Source organism: Pinus tabuliformis, chromosome 1_1 (genome assembly GCF_031772625.1).
Source record: "Pinus tabuliformis cultivar Carrire ecotype Pingquan chromosome 1_1, CPIR1, whole genome shotgun sequence".
NCBI lineage: Eukaryota > Viridiplantae > Streptophyta > Pinopsida > Pinales > Pinaceae > Pinus > Pinus tabuliformis.
The window spans coordinates 922195374-922207322 of NC_142297.1; the positions used below are offsets into that span (position 1 = coordinate 922195374).

An 11949-nucleotide genomic window follows, 5' to 3' on the forward strand; every position below is an offset into this window, starting at 1 on the left:
ACTAAATGATTCACATAGATTCATGTCAATTTAATAAGTTGAATATCACACTCATAATATATTCTCAATTTCACAATTTACAAAAATAAAAATAAAAATTATAAAATTGGTATAAACTATGGTTGATAATAGTGTTTCTATAATTTCCAAAAATATCGTAGTGACATCAACAACATGGAAATATCCTTATATCAATTCTTACTTAAATATATCACACAATTTTTTTCATTCATCTTTTATATAATATATTTATTTATTAAGAAAATAATGTGAAATACACCCATTTTCTTTATATAAATATAATTCTAATTAGGCCGATAGGCCTTCCTATTGAAACAGACTTTCGTCGTCCTTTTCAATCTCAGGTTGACACCTGGCATCCATATTCGGCGGGCTTCTGTTTATTCTCAGTGCCGAGAACTTCCGGGTTTCCGTCCGTTTGGTAGCATCTGTCGTGATTTCTGTTTATTCGCGCCGAGAACTTCCTGCTTTCTCTGACTCCGAGCTCACATCTCTACACCGCCTTTGACCAGATTCCCTATGAACCCTTCGCTATATTAACAGATACGAGGGATCTACCAGCTCTCCAACCAACCCCCACCTCATTCTTTCTTCACCACTGATCTCGCCTTTGCTCTGTTCAGAGGTTTCAACAGTCTCGCCCGCCATGGCTCGCGTCCTCGCCATTGTTCTGAGCACTTTGTTTTTGCTGGCCGTATCTGTATCTGCTGCCAGGTCGTTTGAAGAAACGGGGTATATTGATATGGTCACTGACAAGATCCAGAACCTGGAGTCCAATTTCGTTAAAATCTTGGGAACCAATCCCAAGTCTCTACAGTTTGCGGAGTTCGCTGTCAGGTCTGTGATGTGATTTATTCAAATGGTTCTGATAGCTGAGATCTCTTCTTATCTTATCTGTGTCTGATTGGGTTTTCTAGCTTTGTGTTAGAATCGCATTCATGGCCGCCTTGTAGCATGTACTGTTGCAATATGAATGGGAATAGATAGTTATGTATGGGGGTATTGAAGAGGTCGGTTAAACCCAGCAGGAGGACCTAAAAGATGGGCAACCAACATGTCGGATTTGAGCCTTGCTGCTATTAGCTATGGATCTAATGAGGTCTCTTGCCAGTGAAAGACTAGAACCAGATGGGCAACCAACATGTCGGATTTGAGCCTTGCTGCTATTAGCTATGGATCTAATGAGGTCTCTTGCCAGTGAAAGACTAGAACCAGATTGTTCAATTTTAAGCAGATTCAGGCTTGAATCTCAACAAGGTGATTTTCTGTAACATTATTTTGTAAGTTGTATGCTACAAAGAAATTGCCTGGTCAATACCTCTTGCAGAAGCTACAGTTTATGTGCATTTTGTATGATTCTTCCTCACGATCATGCTCTTCAAATATGATCTAATAGCTTTTTAACAGAGAATGGGAGATTAATGGTGCCTCAATACCAATTGGTGTTGTTCAAAACAAATTGTTATATACTATTGTTAAATTGGGTCTATATTTATTTCAGAATTAATGAAGTTTGTTCTTGGTGGTTTATGTACATTGCAAACACAGCCGGTATTTAGCCATCTCCATTCCCTCTTAGGGTTTTATTGCACATCTCATGCTCTGTATCTCTGTTTTCTCGAATAGATGAATATATAATAAAGAAATAAGAGAATCACAAGTCTGATTGTTGACATTTTTTATTATTACCAAATCTTACATTAGTATTCTGCGTTAAACATAGATGTTTGTGTGAGGTCCTGGGCCTCAAATATACTTGACGAAGATGACACAGGCTGGGTTTTTTTGTTTCCTCTACAGTGCAAGATATTCAAGAGGGCAGTCTTTAATCAAATGGCTTGTCATTTGCTACAATTGCAAACACAGTTGGTATTTAGCCATAGGAATTCTCACTGAGGGTGTTGTTGCATATGTCATGTGCTGTACATCTTTGTGTTTTGAACTTGTTATCAGCCATTAATAGTTATATTCACAAATTGATGAACATAAAGAAATACAAGAAACACGACTCTGGTTGTTGACTTTTCTTTCTTTATACACCAACCCATAGATTTGTATTGAATATAAATGTCTGTCTAAATGGATGCTTTCATGGGTTGCATATAGGTACAAGATGGCAGAGGATTGTGCAGATGAAGACGATGATAAATCATCAATCAGTGAGCTACGAAAAGCGACTGAGGAGGAGCTCAATCTGAACAATTCCTTGGCTGAGGTACAATTACATACTATGTTTTGCTGAGTTGTGCTTTTCTCTAAGATCAAATCATTATGTGTAGTTTCTGTTACATAAGCTTCCATATATATAGTGCGATGCCTTGTATCTGAAGTTAAATGTGACTTTATGAGTTAATTGGTATTTGGATTCTGTGCTACCTCAATGTGGTTTCCAGCAGGCAAAACGTTTTTAAACTAATTCCCCTCTCTTTAGGGTCGGTAGTCAGCCAGAAAAAATAATCTGAATTGTATTCCATGCTTAAGACTACTTTAAGAACAAAGATTTGTGTTTTATTTTCGTGTCAACCCTTTCTTTAATATATATCTATATGTGCCCTCTTCCAGGAAGCAATGTTTTAACTTTCGCCCAATTATTAGTAATGAAATTAGTTTTGTGAGTTTAAAAAAAATTATGTTCTGGACTTGCATGTTTTGTAATGTTATGTTGTTTAATTTGAAAGATGGAATTTTCTCTGAAGCTTAGAGTCTTCATGCTTTGGCTTGATAAACGTGACAAAAATTGTTCGCAAAATCTTTTTAGATTATTGTCTGTGATTATTGTCTGAAACTTACACTCTTTATGTTTTGGCACGACGAAAGTGACAAGAAGTTTTTCTAGATTGCAGCATCCAAAAGCACATCTGAATGAAAGGGTTCTGCTAGAAGGAAAAAACAAAATTTCGTTGAGAGTTTAAGAAAAACTTGATTCCCTTGAGTGTAGTTGGCAACCTTTATTGGATGTTGAGAGTTTTCCCACAGAAACTGGGATCATAGGGAAATTGGGAAAGAGACCACAACTTCTTCAGCAATCTCCCATCCACCAACCCTCTGATAAATCCAGTGCTCTCATATATATGTGTGTGTGTTGTGCCCAAAACTTGTCTAACCTCCCTGGAATGTTACCATGATCATCTCTAAACACCCCCTGCCCCGCAAGGCCTATATTGCCTTTGGATCTCCTATCAAAACAGAATTTACTCAATGCAGAGGGACTCCAAGTCTGGATCCAGCGTGCCATTAATGCGAAAACTACTTTCCTGAATAGTAGAAGATTTTACAAGTTATCTCTGCTTACCTGTTAGGTATTCTATTCCAAAACTTGTCTAACCTCCCTGGAATGTTACCATGCTCATCTCTAAACACCCCCTGCCCTGCAAGGCCTATATTGCCCTTGGATCTCCTATCAAAACAGAATTTACTCAATGCAGAGTGACTCCAAGTCTGGATGCAGCCTGCCATTTATGCAAAAACTACTTTCCTGAATTGTAGAAGATTTTATAAGTAATTTTGAGATGATAATATATTAAGTTTGACTGAAGAAATGAAATAATTGACCTCGTTGACAATGTATAGTGTTTTACAAAGTGGGCATGTCAATTGCGAGGACTTTTTTGCTTGTTGTACTGTTAATAATTATAAAATCATTCATAATGGTTTCTTTGACTGGAATTTTTGTGTAAAATTCTTCTCTGTTGTGGAATCAGGGATGGGTGCTACTTTGAACGCAGGCAAACCCAAGAAGGGTTCGATAGTAGCAGTATTTGGCCTGGGGGCTGTTGGGCTTGCTGTAAGTACTAGTAACAAGTGCCCTCTTTATGTTCCACTGTATGCATATTAGTATATGTTGCAGTTTTAAAGTCCTCAAACCTTTTTCTAGGGACTATTCTGTTCACTTCCCCTACCTGCATTTTCATTGGGACCAATATGATGAGGGTAGAGTTTAATTATATGTTAGCCTTGTGACCCGAGTTTAACTACGCAGGCTTGTGAAGGTGCAAGAATTGCAGGAGCTGCTCGAATAATTGGAATCGATTTCAATAATGAGAGATATGAACGAGGTAATTGTATATTTCCCACTTCCATTATTGGAAAATCTGTGTACATATGTTGATATGTTGACTTGTAGAATTGCCTTTTTAACCCTTTCTTGTAATCTTTCCTTTCTCAGCAAAACAATTTGGAGTAACGGAATTTATAAACCCTAAAGAGTACGAAAAACCTATTCAGAAGGTACGTTGAGCTGCCCAAAATGATCATCAAACTCTCTCCCAGATCAGAGTATTGGTTGCTTTTGACTAGTGTGGTACTTTAGTACTTAGGTGGGGGAGATTTTAAGTTTTCGCATGGAGTGCACTCATTCACCATCCATTCAAAGCAGTGTAGACTCTTAATTTCCAAACACTTATAAAAAATGTTTACAGGTAATTGCGGAAAAAACTGATGGAGGGGTGGACTGCAGCGTCGAATGCACAGGGAGTATTGAGGCCATGGTTCAAGCTTTGGAATGCTGCCATGATGTACTAGCTCTTGGTTTCCTTTGGTTTAAGATACATCAATCATTTCAATTCTAAGCTGTAGCTTTAAAGTTTAAACTGATTGCTTCGATTTAATTAAGAAAATGCAGGCAATGCATATGTTTGATATCAGAGTTCTGTTTTTGCAGGGTTGGGGTGTAGCCGTTTTAACAGGGGTCCCTCGTTCAGACGCAGTCTTTAAAACGAATCCTGTAAACTTTCTGAGCGAGAAAACGTTGAAAGGAACCTTCTTTGGAAATTATAAGCCTCGTACTGATTTGCCAGGCCTTGTAGAGATGTATTTGAATGGGGTAAGACTTCATAACATAGTTGTAACAGCTTATTCAAACCATAATTGTAGATAATACTGTGTGGTCATATTTCCCAGTTGTTTTTTTTTTGTCCGTACCATGACGGGAGCAATCTATGCTTATCATATCTAATTAGAGTTATAATTACAGTTTTAATCTTTCCTTCCTTGATTGTTAAATTTGCAGGAGCTTGAACTGGATAAATTTGTTACAGACAAGGTTTCTTTTGCTGACATCAACAAGGCATTTGATCACATGCTTAAAGGAGAGGGTCTGAGAACTGTAATTAAATTCATCCAGGATTAGTGACAAATATGAACACAGTTGGAATATCTCCAATGTTATGAAGGCATGCTGAACTATTTCAAACTGTTACGTGATTAATGTCGTGGCTTTTATGTGTAACTATGGTATGCAATTAAAGTCCTGAAAAGCATGTAAACAGTTATAATAATTTTAGGGTAAGTATGATGTTTAAGTTTTGACACTACTTCCAAAACAGCCATCCAAAAGGTCATTAATATAATAGCTTGATTAGAAATAGATTGAATGAGAAGGTCCAGATGGGGTATTCAATCATCTCCATCCATCTGTTCTGCATCCTCAGTGCTTACTTGAACAATATATCAGCCTTCATATTTATCCCTTACAGACATGCTGAAAAGATAATGGCATGGAATTTTTCCTTGCTTCTCTGATTCCGTCCAATGATGGGCCAGCTGCAAATTTTCCTGATTGAAATTTCCATTTGACCTCTCTGCAATGTGTTTGGAATCTCTTATCACCTGTAGACAATTTAAACCTTTCTCTATTGCTATTTTCAGAATCTACCAAAAAGCATAAAGTTCTGCTCTGTTGTTTGATCCATCTCCTACAGCTCTGCTTTGAAACTGATCTCGTAATTGTCTCTTAAAGTAATGCCTCATGATCCACAATAGCTGGGATTACCTTGACAAGCCTCGTTGAAATAACTCCACACTATTGTTATATATATATTTGGGGATTTTAGTATTATTTGTTTCTTTTCCTTTAAAGGTGGTTGTGTCCCTTAATATGCATATCTATTCTTGTGTCAAACTTGATTAGGAATAACATCTTTGTTTTGAATTCTTTTCATTTCTTGCTAGCCAAATAGCTTAAGTCACTGTACAAGGACAGTCTGATGCCCACATGTAGTTAATACAGAATGTATTTTGAAAACTAGGATTTAGCTTTGTAGTGCTTGAATCATCATTTCATGTTGGTTTTCATTTGTTAGTAGCCAGATCATTTCTCTTACAATATGATTGTAATATCTTTTGTTTCTCTTCTATGGGAAATTTTGTACAGGAGTTCAAACAATGTATATAAATAGAAAGATGCAGAAAATGACAGTCAAATTTTGTACTCAGAATTATGACAAGAAAGCCCCTGCTGGGTTTGTGAGGAAAGAGAGCTTCAACACCAGTTCTGTCTCCAACCGCCAAGATGATCAGTACGCTACTAACATGTTTAGTGAAGAATTTATGCTATTCTCTTGTAATCTATAGGCCCCCAAAGCTCCTCATAGATGAGAATATTTGCAGGATGTTAATATTGTTGTAAGTTTGTAGTAGTTGTGGAATGACTTACTTTTGTGCTGCTTCTCATCTTGAACAACAAGAGTTTCTGTGGTGAATAAGCAGAATCCATGTCCTGCCTTGTGAAGCAGCTCTCCACTGTGATAGCGTTCTTTGTAATGTCTCTGATAAATCCTTTAGACTTCTATTTCATTCTGTAATATGATGGGATTCACTCTACAAGATTAGGGGATTCACTCTACAGAGTCCATGTCATACCTTCTGAATCAGCTCTCCACTTATGTTAATTTTCTCTGTAATGACCCTAATAAATCCTATATAATGAGATTTCATTTTGTAATATGATGGGATTTCACTCTACAAGATTGGTTTCAGTTTTACTTGTATTGTGGTATATGAAATTTCTCAGTTTTACTTGTAATAGGATGGGATTTCATTCTGTAATATCATGGGATTTCCCTCTGCAATATTTGCTACTAAATTTTACAATTCCAAATTAATAATCCTATCGGCCTCTCTTTATACCTTTTGGAACAATTGCTAGTTATAATAAGTTATTATCTTTAAATATAATTTGTTTTCAATGAATACAAACAAACAAATTATTTGAAAATTTTCAAATAAATTATTTAACAAAGCTTTTCGAGAAAAATCAATTAAAATTATAATATCATAATCCGATACCCAATTATTTGACTATTATATTATATGCGTTAAACATCATACAAAGATAATATAATGTATTAAGTTTGATACACCACGGCTACGCGGGTTACGAATCGAATATTGCATTGAACTTGTTAACTCTCGTGCAAAAGAGTAACATATCTTTAAAAAATAAAAATAAATTATAAATATACAAAGTCTTATATTAAGTGTTTGAAACTATTTTTTGAAGTGTAATATCTGAGAGTAATATATTTTTAAATACTAAACATACATAAGTTTATATTAAGTGTGAAAATTATTTTTTTAAGTTTAAAATTTGAGGAAAAGTTCACTCAAAAAGTTAAGATAGATAAATAGTTTTATATATCTGGAATTAAGATAAATCTAGACTAGTTTATAATATCTATACATTGTGACCTTTATATATTATATATTATTCTTGTATTTTTATTTATGCTTCTTATGCTTATAAAATAAAAACAAAAACTTTAAATTTTAAATTACAATAAGTGAATATTTTATCTTTATTTATATATTTTATTTTAATAAAATATATTCTAAAAATAAAATATATTATAAATCTTGGAATATTTATACTAGGTGGGCAGATCCACCTGAAGGGAGCATTTCTTGTTGGCTCAACCACATAACCCATGAACTTTCAATAGCAAAAGTAATTTAAGGACAAGGACTTGACTGATTGAGCTAACCCTTGGGACTCAATAATATTTATTTTTTATAAATTAATATATCAAAATTTGTAAATTAATATAGTAAAAGTAAAATAATGTGATAAAGAGTTTATATTTTAAAGTTTAATATCTCTATTAATATTTATAAAACTCTTTGAAAAGACTAATAATTAAAAAAAATCAAATTATAAAATCCCATTTACATCAATAATTAAAAAAAATCTAAGTCTTGAATTGTGTGTAAGTTATAGTGTATCTAACATAACTGAGTCGGCTAGAAAAACATGTAAAAAATAAAAAAAAATGTTTAATTTTAAATTTTATTTATATATCGATAACATTATTGGGTGAATACATGAAGATAGGTTACACTTTTTGGCCAAATGTGGCTATGAAATTTCAAGTTTTCCTCTTTTATCAAATTGCATTCCTCAAAATTCATATAAGCATTGTGAATTTTGATTCAGAGTAAAAAAGACAATGTGTAGAGAATTATGTTGTTGTCCTAATTATATTTTTTGCAAAAATAATTAGTGTCATTTAATCTCTCAATTTTCCATTAAATGCAATATATGTCCTTGTAAATTTTCACAAAACTTAAGAGGTATGTGTGTGTTCACTTGGCATAACTTAATCTAAACTGTGGAACTTTAAGCATGATGTACACGCAGAGAACTAAGTTTTTCATATTAAAAATTAATTTTTATGCAAAATTATATTTTTTATAATTTTTGGAAGTTAGTGAAGTAGTAATATTTCAATTATATATTGGAAACACATGTGTTTCTGTAATATTTATTTCAACTCTTTAAATAAATTGAAAAATAAACTTACCTTTTTAAAATCATGTCTATTTGATAAAGTTAAATATTTACATGTTATTTCAGTGATAAGACATCCTCAATTTCACAATTATACGATAAAGGATAAATATGACGAAATCAGATCTTTATATCAATTCTTATTTAAATATATTACTCAATTTTCTCCATTTTATATAATAAATTTATTTAATAATACTATAAAAATAATGTGAAATATACTCTCATTTTCTTTACTTAAATAAAATTCTAATTGTAATAATTTATTCTCCTTATATATAATTTTTTTTCAATAAATACAAATTAAATATTTATTTGAAAATGTATTTAAATATTTATTTAATTTTCAAATACATGATTTAATGAAAGGCTTTTCCAGAAAAATCAATTAAAATTACAACTTATTAATAGTAATGCAAAAGAGAACATATCTTTAAAAAAAATAAAAATAAAATGAATTATAAATACATCAGCTTACATTTGTCCAAAGATTCATTCTAACTTATAGTTATAAATTATATATCATAATAAAGGTTATGTACGTTAAATTAAATTAATGGTAAAATATTTGTAAATCATAAAATATTATAATTTTAACTTACATAGAAAGATGATAAATAATGTTGACATATATACTTTCTTACATTATATCTATATATATGGGCCTATACTAGATTGTAAAAAAAAAATTGGGATAAAAATTATATATTATGTAAGATAAAAAAATTAAAGTCAACAGGTAAAGTGGTTGGAATGGTGGTTTGCCATCCCATCCACTTGGGTTCAAGTCCCTATAGAAGTAGACTAGCATAGTAGATTTTCTTTGAAAAAAAACATATTAAATTATTTAATATAATATTTAATATTATCATAACCATCATCTAAATATATAATGGATAAAAAGTTTTAAAAATTAATTGACATTAATATAAAATAATTAGTATTTTGATTATCATGAAGATAAACCTCATTAGTAGATTAAAAAAAAACATATTAAATTATTTAATATAATATTTAATATTATCATAATCATCATCTAAAACTACAATGAATCAAAAATTTAAAAAATTAATTAACATTAATATAAAATAATTATATTTTGATTATTTTGAAAATGAATTTTATTAGTAAAATTGACCATCCATCATTGTTTATATGATTTGTCCAAAAACTATTACAAAAATAATTATAAATCACAAAAATCTTATACAAACATAATATTTTAATTATTTTAATAAATAATCTATTTATTTTTTTATAAAAAAAATATTGCATTTATAACCCTAATTGAAACTGTGAATTAATATTTTGATGTTTTAACAAGCATTTTTCTTGCACAAATGAAAATTTATACGGTTTTGAACGGTGTAAATTTGATTTTTTTGAATTAAGATTTGATCGTTTTAACAAAGGCTTTATCTTGCACATGTGAAAATTTATACTATTTTGAAATGTGTAAGTTTCATTATTTTATTACTTTCTTCTTAAAGGTAAGGTAGTTGGTCTAATCTTCCAAATGCATGAATGGAGAGAAAGGTAGTTACTATAATCTTTACATAAATCAAATATAGATTAACAAAAAAATATTCTATCCAACCACGAAATAACAAAAAAATATTCTATCCAACCACGAAATATAAATATTTTGTAAGCACATGATGTTAATGATCTCCGTGGTGTAGGTGTGGTATATGCTAACCAATAATAACTAATCTTCCTTTGAATAAAGGGAGCATTTCCAGCGAACAACGACATTGTGTGAATGGATTAGGTTGATGTGAAGGCTGGTTAGTTTTGAACTATAGATTTCAGAATTACAGTGTAGGTTTATTATAGATTTTAGAATTTTATAGTCAGATATGAAAAATGTTAAATAATTAATTTTATTATTATATTAATTTTTGGAATATAATTTTTAGAATTTTAATTTAATTATTAATTATGTTAATTTTTGGAATAGAATTTTAATTTAATTATTAATAATTATTGGGTAAATAGTAAAAATTAAAATTCTATTTAATATTTTAGAATATTTATAATAATTTATATAGATCCATCTTTAAATTAGTTATGTTTTTATTGTTTTTTTAATTAAATTGATTAATTAAAAAGAATGATATATGAAATGAGTAATAGTTTTTTGGACATGAGTTATTGATAAATCATTGTATTAGCTCTTAATATTATAACAACACTTATTTACAAATTAAAAATGTCATCATTACATCAGAGCGATGACGTCACCTGCCTAACATACAGATCGACCGCTATCTTTATGCACCAACCAACCTGCCATTCAAAATCCTCGCCAATTAACTAACCAAGTCAAAAACAATGCACTGAAATTGGACGCGTCCGCGCCATCTATTTCGTTGCGGTCAAATTTGGTTGCGGGATACAATACTTGCCCCGTCACTATTCCATACGGAAATCTCAGACTAACAAAGGCGTCTGGAGTCTGGACAAAACAAACCAAAGATTCAACTCACTATTTTTCGATGCAATGAAATTGGAAGCTTCCTACAACTGACCATTCATAGATTTAGTCCGGGCCGTTGCAATCAAGTTTGGTTACGGGAGAATTCTTCACATAAAGTTGAAGATCATCATAGGGGAGAAATGTGTGGCACATGTCTAGTATCTAGACGGTTACACAACAATTTTGTATTTAAGAGATAATTTCTCTCTTTATTATTTTTAGTTTGGCTGGGTGGAGTTTGTTTTGGACGGTTGGTGAACTCTACTCCCAAAATTATTTGGTTAAGGATCCATTCAAAAGTGGGCTTTCACTCTTTCCTTTTTTCATAATAAGTAGCACCTCACCAGTATTAAGCACATTAACATGGTATAACTGCAACCAATTCTTAAAATTAAGGCAAAGACTAAAATAGAATAATAGAGAGATGACATTGAGACAGTCTTGGGCAACTTCCTTCCACTCACTGTCTTGTGTCTAAGTAACTTGCCCATTGTTACCTATAGGCCGATGAATGGGAAACAAAAATGGTACGTTAAGGCTGAATTTGTAAGTTAAAGATCACGACTGGGTTTGTGGGGGTGACAAGAGAGAAAACAACTATAAAATTTGAAAAAAGAACTAGAGTTTTCTCGAGAATGTGCAATGAAAGCTTTCCATCCAAACAATGTCATATATAAGGGACAGTTTCACATTAAGAAAACCATAAGATATATATTGAGGATCCCTCCTGATAATTGCTCATTGAGACAACAAATTTGACAACTTCCCACCAGTTGTTTTCAATCTCACACTATACAAGATTGAGACTAAGATTATGATTAATAGTTTAATGTAAATATATATAAAATTTAAGTTAAAGAATGAAAGGATTCCTATCATTATTTCA

At 31.6% G+C, this 11949-nt stretch overlaps 1 protein-coding gene and 1 long non-coding RNA gene across 2 annotated transcripts; both read left to right on the forward strand.

The window, feature by feature from the left end:
• The first annotated feature begins 1041 nt into the window (after positions 1–1041).
• Positions 1042–1530, forward strand: LOC149217428 (uncharacterized). The gene is made up of 2 exons (XR_016250674.1): positions 1042–1120; positions 1208–1530. It is a non-coding gene; the product is annotated as an uncharacterized LOC149217428 (long non-coding RNA).
• Positions 1531–3704: 2174 nt separating this feature from the next.
• LOC149217429 (alcohol dehydrogenase class-P-like) lies at positions 3705–6453 on the forward strand. Its single transcript, XM_089391368.1, has 7 exons — positions 3705–3805; positions 4001–4076; positions 4187–4248; positions 4440–4535; positions 4682–4843; positions 5030–5192; positions 6173–6453. Exons 1-6 carry the CDS (start codon positions 3725–3727, stop codon positions 5147–5149), a joined length of 597 nt encoding a protein of 198 aa, XP_089247494.1. The 5' UTR covers positions 3705–3724; the 3' UTR covers positions 5150–5192; positions 6173–6453.
• Positions 6454–11949: the final 5496 nt, after the last annotated feature.